Source organism: Polyodon spathula, chromosome 3 (assembly GCF_017654505.1).
Source record: "Polyodon spathula isolate WHYD16114869_AA chromosome 3, ASM1765450v1, whole genome shotgun sequence".
Taxonomy (NCBI): domain Eukaryota; kingdom Metazoa; phylum Chordata; class Actinopteri; order Acipenseriformes; family Polyodontidae; genus Polyodon; species Polyodon spathula.
Window position 1 is genome coordinate 52,713,123 of NC_054536.1, and position 25,227 is coordinate 52,738,349.

Here is a 25,227-nt window from a genome sequence, read left to right on the forward strand (position 1 = left end):
TTACCTTGAATGAATTGAGTTACAAGTGAGTATGGGTTAGACAGGATTGTGGTATGTTTTACAGTTTAGAACTGTTTATTAAATATAATTTTAATCACTACCTTAATATCTTTGGCAAGCTGGCCGTATAGAACGTGTTTAGAACAATTATATTAAAATATAGATATATTTGTTTCATTGCACTGCCCCCATTAGGAACAGTGATATATTACATGTTATTATCTTACTTTTTAAAATAAACAGAGATCTGCCCAGTCGCCATGTTGACCAGATTTGGTGACTTATCATTTACTCTGCTTTTTGTTTTCACTGCAGAATGTTTTTCATATATCCACTCTTTTTGGTTAGATACTCTTACTAGTACTACTGTTACACAGCAGCATTCATAACGTGACCTGCTTAATTTATACATTTTTTTCAAAAGAAATTCCTAGGTATGGGTATTTAAAATTACAATTAAAGACAACAATGTTCAAATAATGCAGTTTAATCCGTTTTCCAGTCAGCAGCCGACACTCCAAACCCCATCAAGTTTCAAGCTCGGGATAAAGCTACTGACCAGTCGGTTGGTTCAGCGTGACCCGGAAACGCTAAACCACAGTACCATGAACGTCACTCGCAAAAACAGAGCAAGGAGGCTGTGGCCGGGTGGGACGCTTGTTATACAGGAAGTCTGAAACTTTTGGTTTCATGCGGTTGTTATCTTTCTCTTTCTTGTTTGTGTTTTCAGGATGTAGCTGTTTTATTTATATTGTTTCCACCTGAATGTTTACTACTTTTACTGTAAGTACGCTCTTTTGTTATTTGAATATGTAAATTATTATATTGCTTGCATTAGATGTAAACAATGCTAGTCTGCTAGAGAAATTCCGACTAGCTAATTGCAAATGTGTAACCAACACCCATACTGTAACACGCATTTTGAAAAAGATTTTTATTCGGCGTACTGTTCATCGTACTATTTAGTCCTAAATAGAGCAAAATGTTGTGTGCAAGACATTTTGGTTTGGAGGTCAAGCACAAAATTGCATGGTTATAATACAGTTCCTAAATTTATACAGACAAGTGATGGAGTGACGTTTCGGTAGTTCATTTGAATTCCAACGGACATTGGCCCGTTTTGACAGCTGTGTTAAATACAGTAGTCGACGCATATTTTTAAAAATATATATCTTTCTATTCCCTTTGTAAATAATTGTAAACTCGTATGTGGCAAAAACTGTTTTTCTGATGAATGAGTAAAGAAGAGTTTTAAACAATTGACATTTAAGATGTGTGTTTGCCTTTCATTCGCGAAAATGCTTGCTTCAATTACGAAAACAAAATATTATACATGAATAGGATGAAGAACCACTGTGTGTGTGTGTGTGTGTGTGTGTGTGTGTGTGTGTGTGTGATAATATGCAACACAAACAAAAGCTCGCAATGCAACAAAGATTAGGAAAAGCCAGGGTTACAAGTGCTGTGTGACTTATTTTTTTGCACTGCTGGTGGGAAAAAATAATGTGTGTTGGTCACAAGCAATAACCTACCCAAACCAATGGTGACAAAATAGTTTTGGTATTAGAAACTGCTGCATTAAATAGTGGCCTATATTTGATTGTAAGTTAGAGGTACATAAAATGTACTTTTGTGTCTTTGGGGGAAAAAAATATCGATGGATTTCTCCTTTTCCCTAAAATTGTAATAGCAAATTATTTTTTTTTTTAAATAGGAGAAATTCTTTCCCTAAATAATTTTCTAAATTATTATTATTTTATTTTTTTAATCAAGCTATAAATCGCAAAGTCTAGGGCTGACTTTGCCAAATTGGTTGGCTTGTCAAGGGGAAGGGTTGGATCTTTTCAGGACCCTTGTTAGAGTTTCCTCCTTAGTCTGTGGGTGTGCTGTTGGGTAGGGCTTCCTTTGGTTTTGTTTTTCCAGAGCTTATTCATGTAAACGTTTGTAAATGACTATGAAAACATTAATAATTACATGTAATGTGTTGTTTTTTTTTTTTTGTCCCATGCTGTTGCTTGGGGATTTGTTGATGGTTTGTTGTATTTGTATTTTTAAGCATCAACACCACACATAATGGGGTTTATCAGCAATGGGCCAGTAATATGCAAGCAGTTGCACAAAGACTAGAGGCAACTGTTCCATAATCAGAATACTTTCCAATATGGAGCATATTAAAGTGATTTTACTATTTCCTTTGTTTTAAAATGTTGCTCCATCTTAAGTATTTATTCATCCACCAGGTTTTATGATGGAATTGTATGCATTGATGCATACAATTTTCAAAGCAATATGCCTTTAGTCCACAAATTTGCATCCTGTAAAGGTGTTCCTACAGGGACATGTTAGAACCTTTGATGAAAACCCAGTGTGTGTGTGTTGCAGTATTAACAATGAACAGCTACCCTAGTGCAATGTAAAAGATTTACAGTACAGTGCACATATTTGGTAGTTTAATTAATGTTACTAAACATCTTTACACAGAAATATTTAAATGACGGCACTCTTAGATCATTACATGCCAAACCATCCACAAATGTTGGATTTAAAGCCTTACAGACTGTGATTTACATGAAACCTGATGCATAGGGTTGTTCCATGACAATTCTGTGTTTTAATGTAGAATGTACATTTTGTACACCTAACTAAAAATTGTTGTTTTATTTTTTTTATATTAGGGCTTGAATTTCAGTGCGGGATTGCATGAATCGCACATTTACTAAGTTGTGCCTGCATATCTGCAACTTCCAGTGCGGGAAAATCCCGCTGAGGTATTTTAACACCAAGCTACAGTGTTTTTGCACTGAATTTAGAATACCTGAAAAGCAACAACAATCTATAAGGAAGTGGGTGTCAGTGACGAAAGCACTATGAGCTGCATTCTGAGTTCAGGTTAAAATAAATAAATAAAAGTAGTGCTGGATATTTTAAGTGTTGCAAGACTTTATTCTCTCATACGTGATTCTCTGCCACTGTCTTTAAGGACTGTAGTAACTCAGTACACTGCAGTAAGTAAACAGTTTTGAAAGAAAAAAAATACGATAAGTCTATCTAGATGTTGTTTTGTAAGCCTTGACTTTCGCTTTAACTCTTAAAACTCAGCCCCATTAATTTTGGGGCACCAGTGCACCGAAGGTTACGCACATATTACTCAGGCACTGTAAAAGCCACCTACCTGGTTCTTGCAAAAAGCACCTTTTTCTTCAGGCAATGGCAAATGCATTTGAGAGTCCTTGGTCTCACAGTGATGAACAGCTGTTAGGTCTCTTGAAAGCAGCTTATTTTAAAACAACACCAGTGTGAATGATGGTGCAGTAATTATATATATGTCGTTTTTTTATGTGCAAAAGTACCTTTTCTTTTGCCATTCCTCCCCTAAAATTTTGGAATCCCCCACCCCTATTAGCTGCAGAATAGGGGGGAAATCCCCCCAGCACACAAAAATGAAATTTAAGCCCCGATATATATGTCGCCAATTGATTTTATCAAATTTTTCTCCCAATTTGAAATATCCAGTTGTATTTTAGGCTCAGCTCACCTGTGCTGACTCGGGAGAGGTGAAGACGAACACACGCTGTCCTCCGAAGCGTGTTCCGTCAGCCGACCGCTTCTTTTTACTCTGCAGGCCCACCATGCGGCCAGCTTACAGGCAAGCACGCAGGTGCGCAGCCAGTTTACCCCGGCGCTCATCCAATTGTGTGCCACCCCCTGAGAACTCCCATCCACGGTCGGGCAGTGAAATAGCCTGGACTCGAACTGGTGACCTGCAGGCTATAGGACTGTGACAAAGTGGCTGAGTGGATGCAGGAGCAGGGATGATGCAGTGGGGTAATAAAATAGACAGAGAGGTTTAATCCGGTTTTGAAAAGAATGTTTTTATTATTTAGATAATTAACATTACTAAATAACCCAACGACTTAGCCGCCCCACAATTATACACACACGGTCACCAGGCCTGGGTGAGTGCAGTAGTGCTCGTGGTGGGTGATACAGGTGAAAGTTGTGGTGCTGCTCTTGCTTTAGTGCTGGCCCTCGGCGACAGCTCCAGAATCGTGTTAGCTGTCTAATGTGTTGTAACAAACAAGACGATTACACAGACAAACAAAAAACACTCACAATACTGCTTTCTTGTACAGGGGGTCTCTCGCAGTCCTTCTCGGTTCATATGCACAAACCAAAGCAAAGGAACAGATTGCGATTCTCTGTCCCCTTTTATGCTGTCACACGTGACCCCTTGGTAAACGAGTGCAACCGCCTCTCCAATCTGCGGCTGCCACGTTGTTTCCCTTCCAGGTCAATGCATTCTTGCAATGGAGTCTCATCTCCTTCTAGGCTGGCTGACTTCCCTTGAACCCTGGGAAAGAACTGTCAGACCAGCCCGACCAAAGAATTCTGTTCTCGCAGCTTAGCAACCAAGAATCATTGTATTTCTGTCACAAGAGCGCATTCTGCACTCCACGTGGCGCGCCTTTACCGGATGCACTGCTCGGGAGCCCCTTCTATTAAAAGTTTTTGACGTTTGACAACTGACATTTGGATAAAATCCTACAATAAAAAATATGAAAACATTTCGATTGAATGTGTCTGCCTGTTATATTTTAAGAGGTGTAATTTTTTGTTTCAAGACCGAAATGTGTTTTTTTTTTTTTTTTTTTTTTTTTAAGAAACCTAACGTCTTAATTATTGTTGTTTTTTTTAATTATAATTTTTCAAACTTAAGCAAATTATATGGAAATGTATTTACGCATGAAAGTAAATAGAAATACTAAGGCTGAATTGCATAAGAATGTTTTCCCATTTCCTTAAACCAAATGCACATGTGTTATAACAACATTTTCTTAAAACACCAACAAAATTAATGAAGCTGTGTTGGAGTGAAAACAAAACTTGTATTGGTCCTCATTATTTAATTCACACAGAAAACAAATGCATTTGTTTATAGGACCAAATGTGCATTGCAGACTATAAAAGGTGTAAATCTAATCAAAAATGCTAATTACACGTTTCAGGTACAGCCTATAAAGCTTCAATTCTCAGTACATCCATATGATTGCAATCATTATTATACAGTGGAGCAAAAACTTTATTTCATAGAGTGTATAAAATATTTTATTGAAACTGTGGAGGGTGGCCGAAAGCATTCAACACAGCAATTCTGTAGTGCACGACCGTAGTACACGTGTGAGCATATTTAATTCTGCCTTCCCTGTGGAAGAAGCTGAAAATAGAGACACTGGAAAGTGGTACTGGAATTATTTATTATAATTGTTTGTTTGGTTTTTTTTTTATGAAATAAGCCTACGTTAAGTTGAATAAGGATGAAACTGGTTTTGTTGCAAACGTTTGACACTTTTTTTTTTCAGAAGAACTCAAATCATTTTAGATCATTTTTGATAATGCATAATTCAGTCTCATAAAAGTTACGATACATATTGGTATTTTTTGTATTTGTTCCAGTTAATATGATACCACAAGTTTTTAGTCAACAGAAATTGCTGAACTAACTTAGTATTGTGTTTTAGTATCCTCTGGACAGCAACAGCAGTTACTTTGGGTTAGTTGCAATTGAGAACATTTTTAATGCACAGCTGAGCACTATCTTGTGCTCCTTAGTTCGTTGTAATTGTTGTTAACTTGAGTAGTAGTTTAGTACCGTATCCCATGCTAACCACAGGATCATCCCCAGTACAATTGACCCAATAATACTTTTGTTTGGAAAACTGGTTTTGCAATGTAACATTGTTAGTTTTAGTTTTTAGGTGTGGTGAACCAAAGTAAACCAACAATCTTAATGATGCCTAAAAGGAACTGAAGCCACTCAAGCACCATGGGCAACAAGGATAACCTGGAGGAAGTGTTTGTTGTTGTGATTCGACCAAAGAATACTGCAAGTCTCAACTCCAAGGAATATAGAGCAAAGGCTTATGAAGTAAGCTTCTAACAACAAACTTTCCCCAATGTTGTTTTAGCTGTGCTGTTTTTCACTATAATTCTGTTATAGATTCTGTGTTAAGAAACTATTCAAAGTCAACCCAAACTATTTGTTACTAGTTGAAAAAATAAAACAAAACAAACAATAAAACACTTGCCTGAATGCTGTATAATTAAAATTTACATAGACATTTTTTATATTCACAGTATGTAACATAAAAGCAAATTGATGTAAAGAGAAGTCAGATCATAAATAAGTTGTTAAAAACTGGAAAGGTTTACGAAAATAAACTTGAGCTGTACATTTTGACGTACGAAACCGCAGTACGTAATATGATACTCCATAGTGGGTTTCATTTGGTTGTAAACGAGTAACAAGATTGTCAACAGCAGGAAGACTCTAACCAAAATTAAATGTATAAATCCATAATTGTTTGGGGATAGTGTAGTGCCCTTGCTCTGTGTAAGAAGATCTCTTTAATAAGATGTACTGGGTGCTGTACTTGCACACTTTCTGTTTGGTTTATATGTATATTTATTTTTGCTACCCCAGAGACCAATCCCAGTGGGGATTTTATTGTTATCTCTTCTTATTATCTTCTTATTTCATTTTATTGTTTATCTTTTCATGACATTTTTCTAAAACACTGGATAAATAACCATCTCCCATATACATACCCTATCCCTGTGTGTACTGATAGATAGTTTACTGACTAGAATACAACATGGAGATTATTATTTCTGTATAGAAAAACAAGGGAGAGGTTTCACCTTTATTACGAGGAAAGTCACTCCATGGAAAATGCAAATGTCATGTTGGCTTTATTTCATTGTCCTGAAATTAAGTGACAGATACGTATTTTTGTGTCCATTAAATACATATATAATTTTGGGTTAAATATGTTCCTAAAATGTGTTTTTTAGATGGCCTATTTTAAGACATTCTTTGATGTTAAGAGTTTGAACAAAGTGGTTCTTGGTGCTGATTAGAGCCTCTCCTGGTAAAAAAAAAAAAAACATACAAGAAAATGTAAATGTTCATAACTCTTTGTGATTTGTAAGGGCTACCGCCATTCAAAAGAATTGTTGTGTTTTTAGATTCTTCTGTTAGAAGTTCCATTAGAAGGAAAGGAAAAGAAAAGGAAGAAAGTGCTACTAGGAACCAAAATTCATGGGGATGAAGATACCTCTCGGTCCGTTTTGGAGTACGTGCATGAGACAACCAAACCCATATCCACTAACAACCAAGGGTTTAAAGGCAAGTGCTGTCTTTTATTCATGGTTTTAAGTAACATACGTAATCACAGAAAGGTATTGAAAATCAGCGAACATTTAGTTTTTCTAATTCCTTTTGTTTACTGGTTATGAATTGTACTTCATCATCACGATTATTCTACTCATTGCCTTCTGTAATGTGTATCAACAGTATTAAAACCATATGTTACTGTTTGCTGCAAGAAAATTGTATGGTTTCCTGTCAAGACAATTGGGGTATAGGCATACTTAAAAAACAACATATGATGTTGTGTAACAGCTCAAGCCTCTTTTGTAACAAGAAACACGATAACAGGTCGTGTGGGTTCGTTTTCTTTTTTCATTTTTATTTATTGTTTTTGTTTGTATTTGTGGAGAGTGGGGCCTATGACTCAAGACATACCAGAGAGAGAGTCTGTGGTAATGTGGTTTCAGGCAAGCTACAATGTGAAATATAACCGGGCATTTACTTCAGTTTTGTGTGCTGCAAATTTTACAACTGAAGCTGAAAAAAAATCTTATTACTGGTTATATGTAAGGCTCCCCCTGTAACCACTAGAGGACAGATTTGCATTTCTACAAAAAAGCTGAAATTATGCAAAAATGTGCTAACATATTGATGTTCATTAGCAAAATCATCACAGTTTAGGGAGGATGTTGAAGATGCAGTTGCATTCTGATTTAGGAGTATTTTATTAACGGTCCTAAACATCACTCTAGGATTTCCACAGCTTTCTGTATATACACTTGAATAGTAACTGATCCCGGCAGAGATGATCGCACGTTTATAGGTTGAACGATTTTGTTTCCAGATCTCCTATCGAACAGTAATGACCTCTACTTCCTCTTTAGTCTGGTCCCAGTTTGTTTCGAGTGTCTCAGCTGATCTGTATACCAGGGAGATGAATGGCCGGACATTGTCTGAGTTCTGAGTGGGGAAGCATGATCAGTAATTGCAGACAAAGAGGAATTATATTTTGCTGCTGCCTCCTCAATATTAATCAAGCAGACATTGAGAAAACAGTTCAACATGCATAAATATTTTGAGATAGGTACAGCTTTTGGTGAAGTAATAAAGCAAATTGTGTCTTTGAAAAATTATTATTCTTTAATTAATATGATCAACTTTTTTATGTATTTATTTTTTGTGTGGAAATTTGAGGTTTTCATTGACCAAGCAATTTTCAACAAAATGCCATCAAAACCATGTCACTAAATGGATCCTGAGATGTAACAATTTGAACATTAGTGGGTCTGCTCAAAACCTACAGAAACTGAGACCCTCTAACTTCTAAACTGGTGGTCCAAACAAGCTGCAAGTTTAAAAAATAAATAAATAAATACCATAGATAACAAGTTCCATTAAACTCTGGGATGGTGGTGTGTTAAAATTACCCTTAGATGTCCTGATTTGTCATGGTAGGACCATGTGATCTATTTTTCATAATTCTTACTGAGCACCTGTTGATGCCCTATTCATATCCCCCTAGGTAAACGTGTGGTGCATATAAAGAAGTTCTCGCATGGTGAGAATGCTGGAAAAGAAGCATCGCTTTTTGTTGTACCAATTACCGTTAAAGGTGAGGAACTGTATGTTTTGGTGTTTTTGGATTATACAATTTGGTGCAGTCCTGATAAGAAGGGTAAATAAAACCAGATTTATAATTACAATGTTACAGGCTTAATCTTTTTGATTTGCAGACAACAGCAAGAGTGTTTATTGCCCTGGAAGTCCAAGTTTTTACTGCTTACAAGACATCATGCGAGTCTGCAGTGAAACCAGCACTCACTTCTCAACCATTACTGCCAGAATGTTAATCGCTTTGGATAAGTAAGGTTCAGTTAAATTGTCATGGGGGATAGGGAGTGAGCAAGGTGAGAATCTGTCCTTGGCAGATTGTCAATACAATTTTATGGCAAATTATTGTGCATATCTAATGGAGAATTTAGCTGCATAGCTGAAAATAAGGTATTACATGCAAGTAGCACCTGCAATACATAACAGATATTATTGCCCACAAGGGGGCAGTCATATTAACGTGTTAATTTCTGTACTGTATGTAGACCGTTTTATACCTCATCTTTACCATTTATTGACTATTTACAAGTCAAAAACAAAAACCAATTGAAATATATGGGTTGGTTTAATTGCTTAATTTTGTATGCCTTCTTCCTCACAGGTGGCTTGCAGAACAGCACACTGTATCCCATGCTATACCAGCTCTCTTTAGACCGGCCCCTGTAGAGAGGGTCAAAACCAATGTTACTAACCCTGCTTACGCAATCGACACCAGCCAGTCAGAAGGCACGCAGCACATGGGCTACACTGCTCTGGAGATTAAGAGTAAAATGATGGCGTTGGAGAAAGCAGACATGTGCATTTACAATCCTCTTTACGGCTCCGACCTCCAGTACACAAATCGGGTAGGCAGCTGAAAATATATATATATAATATATATATGTGTTGGAAAACATGGATCGAGAATTGATTAGGGGTTTGCTACGCATGTGGACTGGCAGAGCTATACTGGTGTTCTTTTCTGAAAAGAGACTAATATTGCAGATAGCAGACTGTTTGGTTCAAATTGCATGTACTGCTTACAATTGATAGAGACCTTGCATCTACAAGTTTCTTGCCCAGCATTGACTGCAAGCTAAAAAGATAACAATGCTGTGGACCAGAAGGGGCCAGGCTGTAAGACTTTTGGAATGCAAAGCATAAAGGGGCTAAAAGGCTCCCAGGGACTGGCATTGGACCCAGAGGTTCTCGGAGAGATCGAAAGAGATAATGCCACTGGGATCAAAGGGGCAGATTTATGGACCTTTTTTCTCCAGGAGTGTGAAGAATGCACTGAGTTCAGAGGTTGTCACACTAGACTACACACACAGACACACACACATTAACACTCACACAATAAATTAAATTACCTTGACCACTGGTTAAGTGTCAGAGAAAGGGGAGGTGGACCATCTATACAGAAGGGTATTTAATGTCATGCAAACATTGTAATGTTGAATATTCTGTTTGTCCTGTACCTGGGACCAGACTCCCTGCATATTTCAATAAACCTGGCAACTGATTGAAGAAAAGGACTCTGTGCATTTTCTTGAATCTACTTAATCACCATCATTTTTTGTAAGTTACTTCAATATATATATATATATATATATATATATATATATATATATATATATATATATATATATATATATATATATATATATATATATATATATATATATATATATATACACAATTTTGTTTGGTATTTCATCAACGTGCTTTGTATAAGGGTCCACATTTTCTAGCCATTCATGATCAATGTGAAATCTCAATCACATTTGGCAGTCTTGGTGTACACTTTGATAGAGTAACCCATGTATTTACAGGTGGACAAGGTGGTCATAAACCCATACTTTGGTCTTGGAGCACCAGACTATTCCAAGATCCAGATTCCAAAGAGAGAGAAATGGCAGCACAGTATGAGCAGTGTCACAGAAGACAAGTAAGTGATTTGATTATTCTTTACATAGGCTGAATTTGCATTACCGGTAACCAAACCCCACCCTCTTTATCCACAATAGCAGTGGCAATGAGAGCTTCTACACATAGCCTGACCAACATGCATAAGCATGCATGAAAGAACTTTCCTCTTAACCTGGATTTAAATCCACTTACCCCCCCCCCACCCCCCCATCCATTTAAAAAACAGATTTCATATTATAGGTTTGAATGAAGCCAAATATTTAAAATCATAAAAAAAACTGTGTTTATACGTGGTAAATCAGAGGCATTCTCTCTGAAAAGCACTGTTTTCTTTGATCATATCCAGAGAGCATCAGTGGGTTGATGATTTCCCACTTCACCGTAGTGCTTGTGAAGGAGATACTGAATTACTTGGCAAGCTGCTGGACAGCAACTTTTCAGTCAATAAGTTGGATAATGATCACTGGGCTCCTATTCATTATGCCTGTTGGTAAGTACATGAAAACATTACATGCATGTAGGTAAACACAAAGTATTAGCATACATTCATTACTGTAAACTACTGCAACCTCAGAATTAGACACTGTCATTTTTAGCAATGTTGGACAAACAGTATTATCGCATTGCACAATTGTAGTGCATAGCACGGCCAGCAGTCATTTTAAGTTATCATTTAATGGAGATACATTTATTTATATCATGTTTGGTGCTTGAGCTTGTATTCAGCATTTGTTTGGTTTGTCGTTGATTCTCTCCAGGTATGGAAAGGTGGAGGCCACACGGTTGATATTAGAGAAAGGGAAGTGCAACCCTAACCTCCTGAATGGCCAGCTCAGCTCACCCCTTCACTTTGCTGCTGGAGGAGGACACTCTGAAATAGTGCAGCTTCTTTTACGGCATCCTGAAATTGACAGAGTGAGTTATAAATCAGTTTCTCTTTCAGTATAAAATAACAAGCAGTAACATATTAACACATGTGAGTATAATGTCCATGACCAATGTACCTTAGTTCTTGTTGTATAGCACCTACAAGCTTTTTATGGTTTTGAGCTTAGCGGCACCCCTATACTCACTTGTCGTTATTCCAATATGGGCTGCTGTATTTTGAAAGCATGTCATTTAACAGAGTGGTTGTGTCTGACGTGTTTAACGCCTCCATTTAGTTCACTGCTAAAACCATGCTATAAATATTGACCAGCTGACTACTCAGCCTTGTTTCGGGTAAAGTGTCGGTACATCTGTGTCGCATGTCTCAGCTGATGAGCTGCAATCTCTACACAGCACTAGAAACTAGCTTTATGAAGAATGACTGATCTAGTTTTGAAGGTCCATATTCAAATAAACAAAAAAAAAAAACATGTTTTCCATAATTTTGGTTTTATAAAATAGGATTCTCTGGAGATTATTCAACATTACCACCTCTAATATAAATGAAATCAGGGGTCCTGAGTGGCACATCCAGTAAAGGTGCTCCCCACGGAGTGCACGATGTGCCCTATAGCCTGTAGATCGCGGGTTCGAATCCATGTCATTTCCGACCATGAGCGGGAGTTCCCAGGGGGTGGTCTCACAATTGGCAGAGTGCCGTCTGGGTGGGGAGGGCTCAGGTCGGCAGGACAATCCACGGTTCACAGTGCACCAGAAACTCCTGTGGCTGATAGGGTGCCTGCAGGTCTGCTGTGGAGCCATTCAGATTGGTGTTGTCCTCCAGCACTGTAGGTCTGATGGCTTCGCTGTGGATCTGCAGTACGAAAAAAGACGGCTAGGCAGGGACACATTTCGGAGGACGCTTGTGTCAGATACTGTTTCCAGAGTCGCTGGGTGATTGCAGTGGTGTACTGGGATTAATATAAAATTCCAAACTGGGGAGAAAACGGGGGTAAAAAAATCAATGGGTACAACTAAATTTTAAAAATACATAAATAAATAATACAATTGAATCAATACTGTTAAAATTGGCCTTTGCTATTTTTTGTTTATTGTGCATATTTATTGACTGTCCTTATCAGAAATGCTGTAGATTTGTATACTCTTTCTGACAGTTTTCAAACTTGCTCTTGTTTGTGTTTGCAGCACATTGTCGATCAGCAAGGAAGATCACCTTTACAACTCTGTGAAGAGAATAAGCAGAATGAGTGGGAGGGAACAGTTGAGCTACTGCAGCAAGCCATGAACAAACCAGTAAGGACACTCTTGACATTATGTCTGTCTTAGAATATTAGCAAATGTGGTTTACAATGCATGAAAAGACTGAATTTTTGTTTCTCTTTTTTATTTATTTTTTTAAAAGTATGAAAAGGTTAGAATTTACCGCATGGATGGGTCATACCGGTCTGTGGAGCTGAAACATGGAAATAACACCACTGTTCAACAGATAATGGAGGGCATGAGGCTGTCCCAGGAGACCCAGCAGTACTTCACTATCTGGATATGCTCAGAAAACCTCAGTAAGCAAAGCACACACTGCATTTTGTAAACTTCAACTTTTAATTGTAAATAGATATTTTATGCCAGTCAGGTGTAGTGGGGCTGGAGCGGATGCTCCAGTACTTCTTTTTATGGTGGGGCTCCGCTAATCCACTTATTACCTTAAGTCAATACAGTATTTTATTTTGGTATTTTTTCCAGCATCTTTGAAGGGTGTGTTGCCTAATATTAACAACTGTCATTCAGTGTCAAACAGCTCACAGTGCATATGTCTCGGTTTCACAGTACAGGAATATTGTAGTGATATAAATGAATAGCAGCCAAATGGGCTGAACATAAATTGCGAAAATAAGCGGCTCATCGGTAATCTAACAAACCAGACAACCTCATAGTAAGTTCTCTTCCAAGACATTGTACTTTCCTCTGTGCATTCTTTTAGTAGTAGAAGCCACTTGAGAGTTATGATAGGCTCTGAAAATTGCGTTCCTGTTTTTAAGAATCTTTGAGATTGTTGATGGGTGAGAATGTTTCTATATGTTTCTTCTTCTTCTCGTCCTTTCTTGGGTAGAGCAGTTATTTCAGCCTTCATGGCTATGTTTAAATATTTTTGTTTGGACTTTTTCATTTTAAAACGCAATGGTCAAAAACACTGAACACACACTGGATCTCCACGAGTCAAGCTAGGTGATCATGACCACAAGGCTATCGAGTATAGTGAGAATGTATCAAAATGCGGTATAGTTGATGCAGACATTTTGAAGTGATATTAAGTGGGGTGGAAATCAATTGTAATACTGTTATATTTCCTTGATATTAAGTGGAGTGCGACATTAACCAAATTTGATATTATCAGGAGCTTGTTTTCATTGGCTCCCATTATATTTTGGTCAGGACAATTTGATTTGATTACATTTATGTAAAGGTTGTTAACCGTTTTATAATGCCTGTGTTTTTGAATGCCTGTATCATTGAAAGGTTAGAGAAGGTCTGCAGAAGAGTTGTAGCCCCTGCCCCACATCTTGTGCAAAGATAAACCTTCTCCAATATATAAATATTAAATTAAGTTATTGGGATACAGAGAAAGATAGCAAGAACTTTGAGGGTGTAGATACAATTTAAATGTATTAGTAAAATACACTTTCCATGTGATGTTAGGTTGTCACTAAGGATAGAAAATTGCCATAACTGTGTACTAGTCTCATTTGCACACATCTGACAATTCTGGAAGGTGCAATGTTAAAGTATCACTATATCTGAATCAATGAACATTACAAATGTAACAGTATTCAGTCATAGACCTGTGTAAAATCATGTGTCCTCTTGCTTGCTCCAGAATGTTAATATTGAAAATACTTCTCATTGGAACATTTCTCTAAGATTTGACTTGGTTTATTTTATACTATATTGTGTCTATGTTGTTTAAGGTATGTCATGTGTGTGCTGATTCGTCCACCAGGTCTTCAGCTGAAGCCTTACCACAAGCCACTCCAGCATGTGCGAGACTGGGGAGAGATCGTCACTGAATTGACACTCCTGGATTCCCACCGGGAAACACCACAACTCTTTTTACGTAGAGATGTGAGGCTGTCACTGGACATTGAGAAAAAGGTTTGAAAGTGAAAGTTATAATATAATATATAAAAAACATGTAGTTTTGCTGCCTTCAGGCTGTTCGTTTGTATGAGCTCATTTGCAGCCCATATTGTTAAGTGACTCGCAGTTCAGTAGAAAGTGTCATTTTGTAATGCAGTTACAAGATATGTAAAGCATGCTGCTGATCCAGGAAGTTTATATGGTGTATAAACAAATGGGCAATGCTTAAATGTGTTACATTTTCAGTCTCTTTCCTCTTTTTTTGTACTTTATATAATAAAAAAAATAAAAAGCAATCTGTTTGGTTTAGGAACTAATACTTCAATTCAAATGATATGCCTCTTCACTGAAAAAGTTTATATTAAATAGGTGTGTGTCTTTTTTCATTCTGAAGGTGGAAGATCCACTTTCTATTCTTATCCTGTTTGATGAAGCCCGACACAGCCTACTGAAAGGGTTCTTTCCGTCACCAGACAGCAAGTTAATCACACTGGCCAGCCTTCTGTTGCAGATTGTCTATGGAAACTATGAGAGCAAAAAGCACAAGCAAGGATTCCTCAAGTAAGTACAATTTAAAAAAAAGTTGTTTAAAGCCAGTGTCCCACTTTCATGGTCAATTTACACAAATATACAGTAATTAATTGGTGTCTGTTAGTCCTTTGTGTACTTTTAACTTATATAAAGTAAACCTTGTTGTTCGTTCCCATTGTTTAAAATCCCCAAAGGTAGTTTTAGTTGTAGGGACTAGGGATGCAAGTCGGTTATAATCGGTTTACTTTTTTATCAACTCTTTGATCTGTTTTTGACATCCATTCGGTTTTTGGTAAAACAGAAATGAAAGTATAAAACTGAAAGACCATTATTAGACACACATTGTTTTTTTAATTGTGACAAATAAGCTCAGCAGTGTTATTGCATCACTCATGCCAATGTATAATACAGTTAGACAAAATGTGGAAAGAATAATGTTTTAGACATTATGTATTGTTTTCTTGGTACACCGCCATTGTCGCTGTGGTCGGTTGTTGTGGCAAATCATGTGCAAATTACATTTGAGTAGAACTACTCGAGTTCACACTATATATATATATATATCATATATATATATATATATATATATATATATATATATATATTATGCGCTACGCCTTTTTTCACACTGTGAGTTGTCAAAGGACACCATCAAGTTGTCCCACCAGGTGGTGGGTTTCCTGTAGGTCGGACCGTGGTCGTCCGCTCACCAGCTTTTGATGAGTAACTACTTTCTCCGGTTTCCTCCGACTGTGCTTAACCGTACACGGTGTCTGCCAGGTCATGTTGTAACCACGGCTTTCTGAGTATTTTCTTACGTGTTGAACAGCCTGTTTGGGTTAATGACACGAATGGGGTATGGCAGCCGACGACCTAACAGAGTTCCACTTCTTTCAGCAAAACACAAGAAACTGTGGTTGCAGTGGGCTAAGGAATGAAAACACTGGACACTGGAGGATTGGAAAAACATTGCCTGGTCTGATGAATCCCGGTTCCTGCTGTTTCACGCTGATGGGAGGACTAGGGTATGGAGAAAACCACATGAGTACATGCATCCATCATGCCGCGTGTCAACATTGCAGGCTGGTGGTGGTGGTGTGATGGTGTGGGGTGTGTTTTCATGGCATACATTGGGCCCCTTGATAAAAGTGGAGCAACGTTTGAATGCCACAGGATATCTGAGCATTACCAGTCAGGTGCATCCCTTCATGGCAGCAATGTATCCATCTGCTAATGGATTTTTTTCAGCAGGATAATGCCCCATGCCACAAGGCTAGGATTGTCCAGGAATGGTTCCACGAACATGACAGTGAATTCAGCTTACTGCAGTGGCCTGCCCAGTCACCAGATCTCAATCCAATTGAGCATCTGTGGGATGAGATGGAACAAGCTATTCGGAGTAGAGATCCACTACCAGCCAACTTGACACAACTGTGGGAAGCATTGGAGTCAACATGGGCCAGCATCCCTGTGGAACGCTTTCGACACCTTGTAGACTCCATGCCCCGACAAATTGAGGCTGTTCTGAGGGCAAAAAGGGGTGCAACTCAATATTAGGAAGGTGTTCCTAATGGTTTGTACACTCAGTGTGTGTGTGTGTGTGTGTGTGTGTGTATATATATATATATATATATATATATATATATATATATATATATATATATATATATATATATCTGGATAAAGCCCTTACACTTGAAATTAAATCAATATGTCGCTTAGAATGCAGCAACAAAGTAATTTAACAAACTAAACTAATTTTAATACAGTACCGTGACATTTGTGGGTTTTCAAGCATAAACTGCTTGTTTCAGGTCCTGCCACAACATCTCAATGTGGTTTAGGTCTGGACTTTGACTAGGTCATTCCAAAAGTTTAAATTTCTTGTTCTTCAACCATTCTGATGTAGACGTGTGTTGTGTGTTTTGCTTGTGTGTTTTGGATCATTGTCTTGCTGCATGACCCAGCTGTGCTTCAGCTTCAGCTCATGGATGGATGGCCTGACATTCTCCTGTAGAATTCTCTGATACAGAGCAGAATTCATGATTACTTCAATGATGGCAACTCGTCCTTACTGTGGAATGCAGTGGGTTTGGTTTTCGCCAGACATAACGGGGCCCATGTTGGCCAAAAAGTTCCACTTTTGACTCATCTGTCCATAGAACATTGTTCCAGAACTCTTGAGCATCATCCATGTGCTTTTTGGCAAACTTGAGACAAGCATTCATGTTCTTCTTAGTGAGCAGTGGTGTCCACCTTGGTACTCTGCCATGAATCCCATTTTTGCCCAGTGTCTTTCTGATGGTGGAGTCATGAACACTGACCTTAGCCAAAGCTAGAGAGGCCTGCAGATCCCTGGATGTTGTTCTAGGGTTCTTTGTGACTTCCTGGACGATTTTACGCCTTGCTCTTGGAGAGATTTTGGCAGGGTGGCCACTCTTGGGAAGATTCACTACTGCCCCAATGTCACAGAGACGGCCGAAGTGGGCGGTGTCAGAACCAGGAAAAGGAATGAAATACACAGACAGGACAGATGAAATGAAATGATGATGGCGCTTGCTTGCGCCGGTTTATTGTAAAATAAAAGGGTTTAACAAACAATCAGAAACAGGACACGGCACTGGTAGCCAAAATAAACAGACAAACAAAAACGGACTAATACTAAACAAAAATACTGTGAGCAGATTGACAAACAAACACAGTGAGTTAAATAAACAAGTATCTTGCTGGTCCCACCAGCACGCAATAGCAATTGAAATTGTAACTCTCCTACTCTCTCTCCCGTTCTCCACTCACTGAACACCCAACCCCGAGTGGGTGAAAACATGCTGTTTTTATGCAGCTGTACCAAGACTCGATTGCTAATCAATCATTCAATTGGAGGCTCGGTACAACTGCACGTAAATTAATAAAGTGCAATTCCCCTTGCTCACATATTAACTACTTTAAATGTACATGAAGTGATGTACAATCCCGTGCCTAAATACAAATATATGTTTTAAACAGTCCCATGTACCAATGACTATACACCAACATTTAACAAACCACACGCAACATAACAGATAATATTCACAGGGGCGGGCACTTTGTCACACCCAAACTTTCTCCATTTGGACAGTATGGCTGGGACTGTGGTGTGGTGGAGCCCCATAGCCTAAGAAATGGCTTTGTAACCCTTTCCACACTCATAGGCATGAACAACTTTTTAGCAGAGGTATTCAGGAATTTCTTTTGATCATGGCATGATGTGCCTCTAGAATCTGTATGCTGACAACTTCACTCTGATGGTAAGGGCCAAACTTAGATTTATATTGGGCAGGGCTGGCCCAAATCAGGCCTGATTGTTAACCAAAGTATTCAAACAGCTGACCGTAATTATCCCTTTAATTGGGTTGAGTTAACTAGGGGTGTAGGAGGTTAGTGAGCTGAGTCAAATGGTGGTGCTGATGGGACTGGCAAAAAGTACACAGGAGGCTTGATTTAGTTCTCCCTGCAGCAGGGTTTTTATTAAGTCTGGCTGAAAAATGGCCACCGACCAGTAATTCAATCACAAAAAAAAATAGAACAAAAGTAATAAAAATAATCAAAATAAATTCCCCCACCAAGATCAACAATGATAAAGGAGAAAAATAAATAAAATAAAAACGTTTCAATAACACTCCCGCGCCGACCTCTAGGGGGCTCCCGGTCCTGGGTAGGATTTAGTGCCGTGGTCCCGGGCGTTCTTCTGGGAAAAACGCAGCAATACCGTCTCCAGTCTCTGTAACACAACACACTTTCACATATGTTAATTAATACAACAGCACGTCTCCTTCGCTGTTCCCAGGACTGAGTAACCGAGCTTAGATCGTACCGTCCTTTAAATACTGTTTGACCCCGCCCTTAACCTCGGGCCCCGGTTGCCGCTGTACCCAATTAGCGTACATAGTAACTCCGACTGAGGTACGTGGCGCGGCGGCCGCGGACTTCCGTGTTCGGGCGGAGTGAGCAATCTTTCTGGAATTCCCAGACTGTTCAACCTTTGTCTTTTCGACGGTATCGTCCCGTTTTATGCAACGGCACCAGCGATCGGGAGGATCGACCACAGCTCCGACCCGTTGCACCCCCGTCACAAGGGGGCAATAACTTTTTCATACCTGAAGATTGCATGTTTTATTACCTTGCACACCAAACAAATGAAAGACGCACCAAACTTTGGTGTCATTTTTTTCTCTCAGACTCCCTCTATATACTACTATAACCCACAAAAAGATCTAATGAAATTCAATGTGAAAAATGTGCTAAAATGCAGAAATTCAGATGGGGGCAAATACTTTTTCATGGCACTGTAATATATATGTATATATCCATTGAAACTTCCAAACTTATCAGAACTGGGGCAATTGTCCCTTGAATGGTAAAAAAAAATGTCACCATCCTATTGTGCAAAGCTAGTAGATACCAATCCATAAAGACTCAGTAATTGCTGCAAAAGGTGCTTCTACCAAGTACTGACCTAAGGGGCTGAATACCTATGCAACTAGTAAATTTCATTTTGTACATTTTCTTTGCAAGTTTTGCTGAAATTTCCTCCTTGTAAAGTGTGTTCAATTTAAACACTGCAGATGTGAATAAAAAAAAGTTTGTTTTAAAAACTGAGCACACATTATTTGTAATTCAACAAAATGTGACATCATTTGTAGGAGGTGAATACTTCTGCAAATCACTGTGTGTATGTGTATATGTATATGTGTGTGTGTGTATATATATATATATATATATATATATATATATATATAATATATATATATATATATATATATATAATGAACCGATATAGATATATATATATATATAATATATGTGGAGGAGCTCTGATTCCCACTAAAAAGTTGTTGTTAACTGAAATTTGCCAATAAGCGGAATGCCCCTGTTTTCAAGTGTACTTGTACGGAACAGCGATATATACTGTAGTTGTACAAATATGGCAATGAAATGTGTTTTTAAACGTCAGTGTTAAAAAATTAACATGAGAAACACGTACTACCCAAACATAGAACTGTTTACTTCACGCATGTGTAAAACAAAAAAAAGGGAGTAGGCTTATACAAATATTACTACACAACGATGTACTACAATTGTTCTTACACAATAAGTAATGCAAACATAAAAATATGTGTACTTGCAATCAAATTTTAAAGAACACACTTTTAAAAAAAGAAATTGTCCAATGTTGTCTGCTTTTTACAGTGTACCACCTCCCGCTGTAAATCCATCTCAGTTTTGCATGCAGCTTTGTAGCCAGTTTCAAAGCCACGATTCTGGCATATCGTACAGAAAATGTCCACAGTACGTTACTGTCCTTGGAGTGAAGGCTCTTTAGGTTCATTGTCTGATGCAGTATCCTGTGGCTCTTCAACTTGTGGGTGCGTAGCAGCTCGGACTGCCTCAAGAAGTGCATCAGTGGGCTCACCTGCTGTCATAACTCAGCCATATATATATATATATATATATATATATATATATATATATATATATAATAATATATTTTTTTTTTAAACAGTGAAGAAAATTTGAAATCTATTGTGCCAATCACCAAACTAAAAAGCAAAGCACCACATTGGACAAATAAGATCCTTCTTGAATACAAGGTGAGTTTTTTTAATAATTTTATTACGCTAGTTAATACGTTCTTACAACCTAAAAAGAACATAAGTCAGTAAAATATCTAAGGACAACTGTGGTCTGAATACTGAAAAAATGAATGCAAAGTACAGTACATTGTATTGCCTGCTTGGGCTTATTTTTACATATAAAATCATGTTTGGTGCTGTACTGTATAGCACAAACTTGTGTATAACATTAAAATAAATATTGCCTGCGCTGGCTTGCATATATGTACAGATCTAGATTTCAAACCTGTTACTGTAGTTCCTTTGTTTCTGTGTTGTGACTATGATGCTCTGTACTGAGTAAATTAGACTTTTTAGTCAATGGTGCAAATGCTACTGAAGCTGTGCTTGTACTGTTCATTTTAAATTAAAGTGTAAGCAGTTTACACATTAATTGTATGTTTGCATCACACCATTAGCTACGTAAGCTCTGTTTGCTTATTGTGTCAGAAACCAGGAGGTGCACATTGCATTAGGACATGGTTAATCTGAGAGAGCTGTACCGAGGGATTACTGCATTTACAAATGTTTAACTAGTTATGGTTTTTCAAAGTATGTTTTTATGCATAAAATGGTGTTGGCCTATCTTAGAGCTTTGTGAATAAGGCTACATTTTAAAAAAAAAATAAACAAATAAAAATTACAAAAAATGAATGTTTAATTTCACTAGCAGATATAATGCAAGTTTGATGTTTCAGAGCCTCAGTACCAGTGAGGGTGTCAGTAAGGAGATGCACCACCTGCAGCGCCTCTTCCTACAGAACTGCTGGGACATTCCCACATATGGAGCAGCCTTCTTTACAGGGCAGGTGTTCACCAAAGCCAGCTCCAGCAATCACAAAGTCATCCGGGTGTATGTGGGAGTCAATACGAAAGGATTACTGCTTATGAACATGGAAACCAAGGTATATGGAAAAATAGCAAAACTTCAGACTAACCTTTTATAACTGTTTTTTTTTTTTTTTTTTTTTTTTAAATGTGTGTTTTTTTTTTTTTTTTTTTTTTTTTTTTTTATATAAACACTCTGTCTAACATATTGAGGTCTATATGTAAGGCAGAATGAACCACTGTAGTTTTTACATGCCATTCAGAGCTTATTATTAGAATTATTATGAAACAAACATTACTCTTTGCATATAGCTATGGTCAAAAGTTTTGCATCACCTAGAATTTTAGAATTGAGACACAATTAAAAAACAAAAAAAAAAAAACAAACAAAAAAAAAAAATATATATATATATATATATATATATATATATATATATATATATATATATATATATATATATAATTAACGTAACATTTATTCAACAGGTTTCATTTGACTTTATGAAGCAAAATTTGTTAATTATATAAGGTGATGCAAAACCTTTGGCCATAGCTGCAGGTTAGATATGTTAAAAATGAGATTTTACCCTCAAATAAATGTAAGAAGTATAAATGTGTTTATTTATTGTATTTACTGTCATCCCCAGGCTTTGCTTATTAGTCTGAAGTACGGCTCCTTCATGTGGCAGTTGGGAGAGGCAGATCATTACTTTCAAATACACAGCTTGGAAAATAAAATGAGTTTCATAGTGCACACCAAACAGGTAAAACAGCAGTTGTTTTAATCTAACCAGTATGTATACTGAGCATCAAAAGAAACTTATCACTTATATTTGAGCATCAAGAGAAATGTGTCACTTCTATTTGAGCATCAGAAGAAACTTATCACTTATATTTGGATAAAATTCACTAGATGTGATCGAAAAATGACAAAATGACAAACTGTTTTAGAGCAGGTGCTGATTTAACAGTTGACATCACGAAGATGCTGCAAATCTGTTGATCTTGGGCAGGTTTTGTGGCTCTTGATCTCCCAGTTCGTGGCCTGTCATTGACAGAGTATGTCTGGTTATATCGTCTCGCCAGGTTTGATATTGCTGGCTGTGAGCACCCAAGATGGCGAGCCAGAGTACACTGCCCTAGTCCAGCCTCCAACATGCCGATTGCACGAAGGCGCTGCTGTCTTGACAGACATGGCATATTGTTTTTTTTTTTTCTGTGATTTTCTTTATTGCTTTTATTCAAGCTTGCAATTTAACAGCTGAAATCACTCCATTTCCAGTGCTAATTAGGTGATTGAAGTGGTTTTTTTGCTCATAGTCATTCAAGCATGTTATGGTCAAGGATGAATGATCGAGTCATTAAGAAGAAACCAAAAACATTTTGTCAGTGTTCATCATTTATATACCTTATTTTTCGATAATAAATGTGTTATAATAGTGATAAGTTTCTTTTGATGCTCGGTATACATAACAAGTGATCCAAATACATTGTCAACAACACTGCGTACAGTAGAACTGCGTGTCAAAAAATAGAAACACCCGTCTTAAAAGTTGCTATGATTGCAACAACGACCCAGAAGGGAACGTTCTTTTCTAGAATTTTGGAAATGTGTTTTCTAATCACAGAATGCCTGGAAGGGGTAGGAAAGTTCCAGTTTGCCTCAATTAACACTGTACCTTGGGTCAAAATGTCTCAAATTCCAGCAGCAAATTACTGAGACAGAAATAAACTTCCTGAACTTCTGTAATTTTGTTGGAAATATTGTGTGAAGAAAAGCTATGCCAAGCAGGGACAAGTTAAGACCATTCCAGTAACATCTGCTGTAATCCTGGTTCTTCATTAAGTAGGTGAAATAAGAAAGTTGTTATGATATCATTCTACCTTTTTAATGCAATATGCATTTCATTCTTGGCATGGTTCTTGTGATGCATAGCGCAATATAAGCATTCCTTTAGATTTATTCTATAACAGTCCTGTCTGATATGGATATGTTGCTCAAATTCTCCAGCTAATTTGTGAACATAAAATATATACATAATTACATAGGGGTGGGTGTGTGGGATTGTGTTTTAAAAAATATTTTGCTGCGATATGGACAACATACAGTAGGATACAGCAAAGGTAAAGTGTTTTATGCAAACTCTCCAGTGTGCTCTGCAATTCTTTAATGCCATATAGTGAGTAGTTCTAGGGATAAAGTGTACAGAACACCTGATTAAATTAGCTTGCTGTATTAAACTACCTTGGGTGCTTTACTAAAAGATAAATAACTAGTACAAAAAAAAAAAAAGGCGGCAAAGGCAAGCAAGTGAGAAGAAGTGGAGCCAGTAAAGGGTTCCAGAAAACAGATAATGTTTAGCTAAAGTATTAATAAGATATGCCCAGCAATAAGTTACTGCTACGATGTGAATGTATTTTCGGAGCTGCTTGCTGGTAATATAAAGTTGTGTAGCTTTGCTACTTTCGTAGGTTTATTTATAGTTTAACTGTGGTTTATATGTGTGATGTTGAACAGTGTTGGATATAATAAATAAGTGGATATTGCTGGAAATATGTACTGCATCACATTTAAAAGCCTTTGTTTTTTGAGCTCTGAATTTAAAATGAGAACTGTATAAACCTCTTATCATGCTTTGATATTTTTTAACAGGCAGGACTTGTTGTCAAGCTGATCATGAAGTTAAGTGGACAGATGATGCCAAATGAAAGAAGTATATCAGAAAAATATGCATTTGGATAAAAATGTGTGCAAGTGTTGAAAGATCTAATGCTGAATAACTTGTCAACGCTTCAGTGTGAATACATTGTTGGCCATATCTCATGCTGGAATCCATCACTGTATTAATGGAAGAATGACTATGGAATCGCACTGTTCCTAGTGATGCTGTATTGCTGAGTAGAGCTTGATTTAGTGAAAGTTATGCAGTTGTTTAAATTAGGTTTAAACATGCTTTGTTTTCCTTATGCAACTTGTTATATAAACAGAATATTCCATGGCCCTACATACATGGAGGGCTGTATTTATTTGACTCACATTAACATAGTACAGAATCATTTGTGGAATAACTAAAGTACACTGTGAAAGTTAATGGAATATCCTCTATATAACTTTATTAATATTTTGTGTTTGTTGCCTATCATTTGAACATGTTCTGAAAACAGTGAGACGCCTGTAAATATGTAAGTACGTATTATAATTTTTTTTTCTTTTCATATATTTGTTAATTTGATTTATTAATTCAGTTTTACTTCAAAAGGATTTTTTCTTTTTATTATATATCAAAACTGTTTATTTTCTGTTGTAGTGTTACTTATGAGGATCATACTTGGTTTTGATGTTTCTTGTAAATAAATGTAGGGTACAGTGTGTTCACTGCTTGCTTCTTACTTTTAATATACTTTTGTCACAAGTATTTTTAATGGGAAGGATATGAATTATATAAATGAATTATCTTTTTTTGTTTTCTAGTGGGAGATATATTTTAGATGTAATTGTGGTTGTCTAGGGGAGGATTAAAGTCCTAC

The 25,227-nt window shown here is 37.2% G+C and overlaps 1 protein-coding gene across 3 annotated transcripts; it reads left to right on the forward strand.

Moving 5' to 3' along the window:
- Positions 1 to 639: 639 nt before the first annotated feature.
- Positions 640 to 25,227, forward strand: LOC121313170 (krev interaction trapped protein 1-like). Of its 3 annotated transcripts, none has more exons than XM_041245452.1 (17): positions 640 to 783; positions 5,750 to 5,926; positions 7,027 to 7,186; positions 8,673 to 8,762; positions 8,884 to 9,013; positions 9,363 to 9,606; positions 10,573 to 10,688; positions 11,016 to 11,159; positions 11,428 to 11,584; positions 12,743 to 12,850; positions 12,960 to 13,116; positions 14,553 to 14,704; positions 15,084 to 15,250; positions 20,763 to 20,850; positions 21,570 to 21,776; positions 22,347 to 22,463; positions 24,353 to 25,227. In XM_041245452.1, the coding sequence occupies exons 2-17, from the start codon at positions 5,825 to 5,827 to the stop codon at positions 24,440 to 24,442; spliced, it is 2,229 nt and encodes a 742-aa protein (XP_041101386.1). In that variant the 5' UTR covers positions 640 to 783; positions 5,750 to 5,824; the 3' UTR covers positions 24,443 to 25,227. The 3 variants fall into 3 exon arrangements, with proteins under 3 accessions (XP_041101386.1, XP_041101388.1, XP_041101387.1); XM_041245454.1 differs by having other exon boundaries at positions 5,803 to 5,926; XM_041245453.1 differs by lacking the exon at positions 640 to 783 and adding an exon at positions 1,925 to 2,768.

Bases quoted from the DNA above. Each gene is read 5' to 3' on its own strand.
- LOC121313170 (XM_041245452.1), top strand. From the start codon at position 5,825: ATGGGCAACAAGGATAACCTGGAGGAAGTGTTTGTTGTTGTGATTCGA. The intron at 13,117-14,552 runs GTAAGCAAAGCA...TTCGTCCACCAG, and splicing joins GATATGCTCAGAAAACCTCA to GTCTTCAGCTGAAGCCTTAC. The intron at 14,705-15,083 runs GTTTGAAAGTGA...TTCATTCTGAAG, and splicing joins CACTGGACATTGAGAAAAAG to GTGGAAGATCCACTTTCTAT.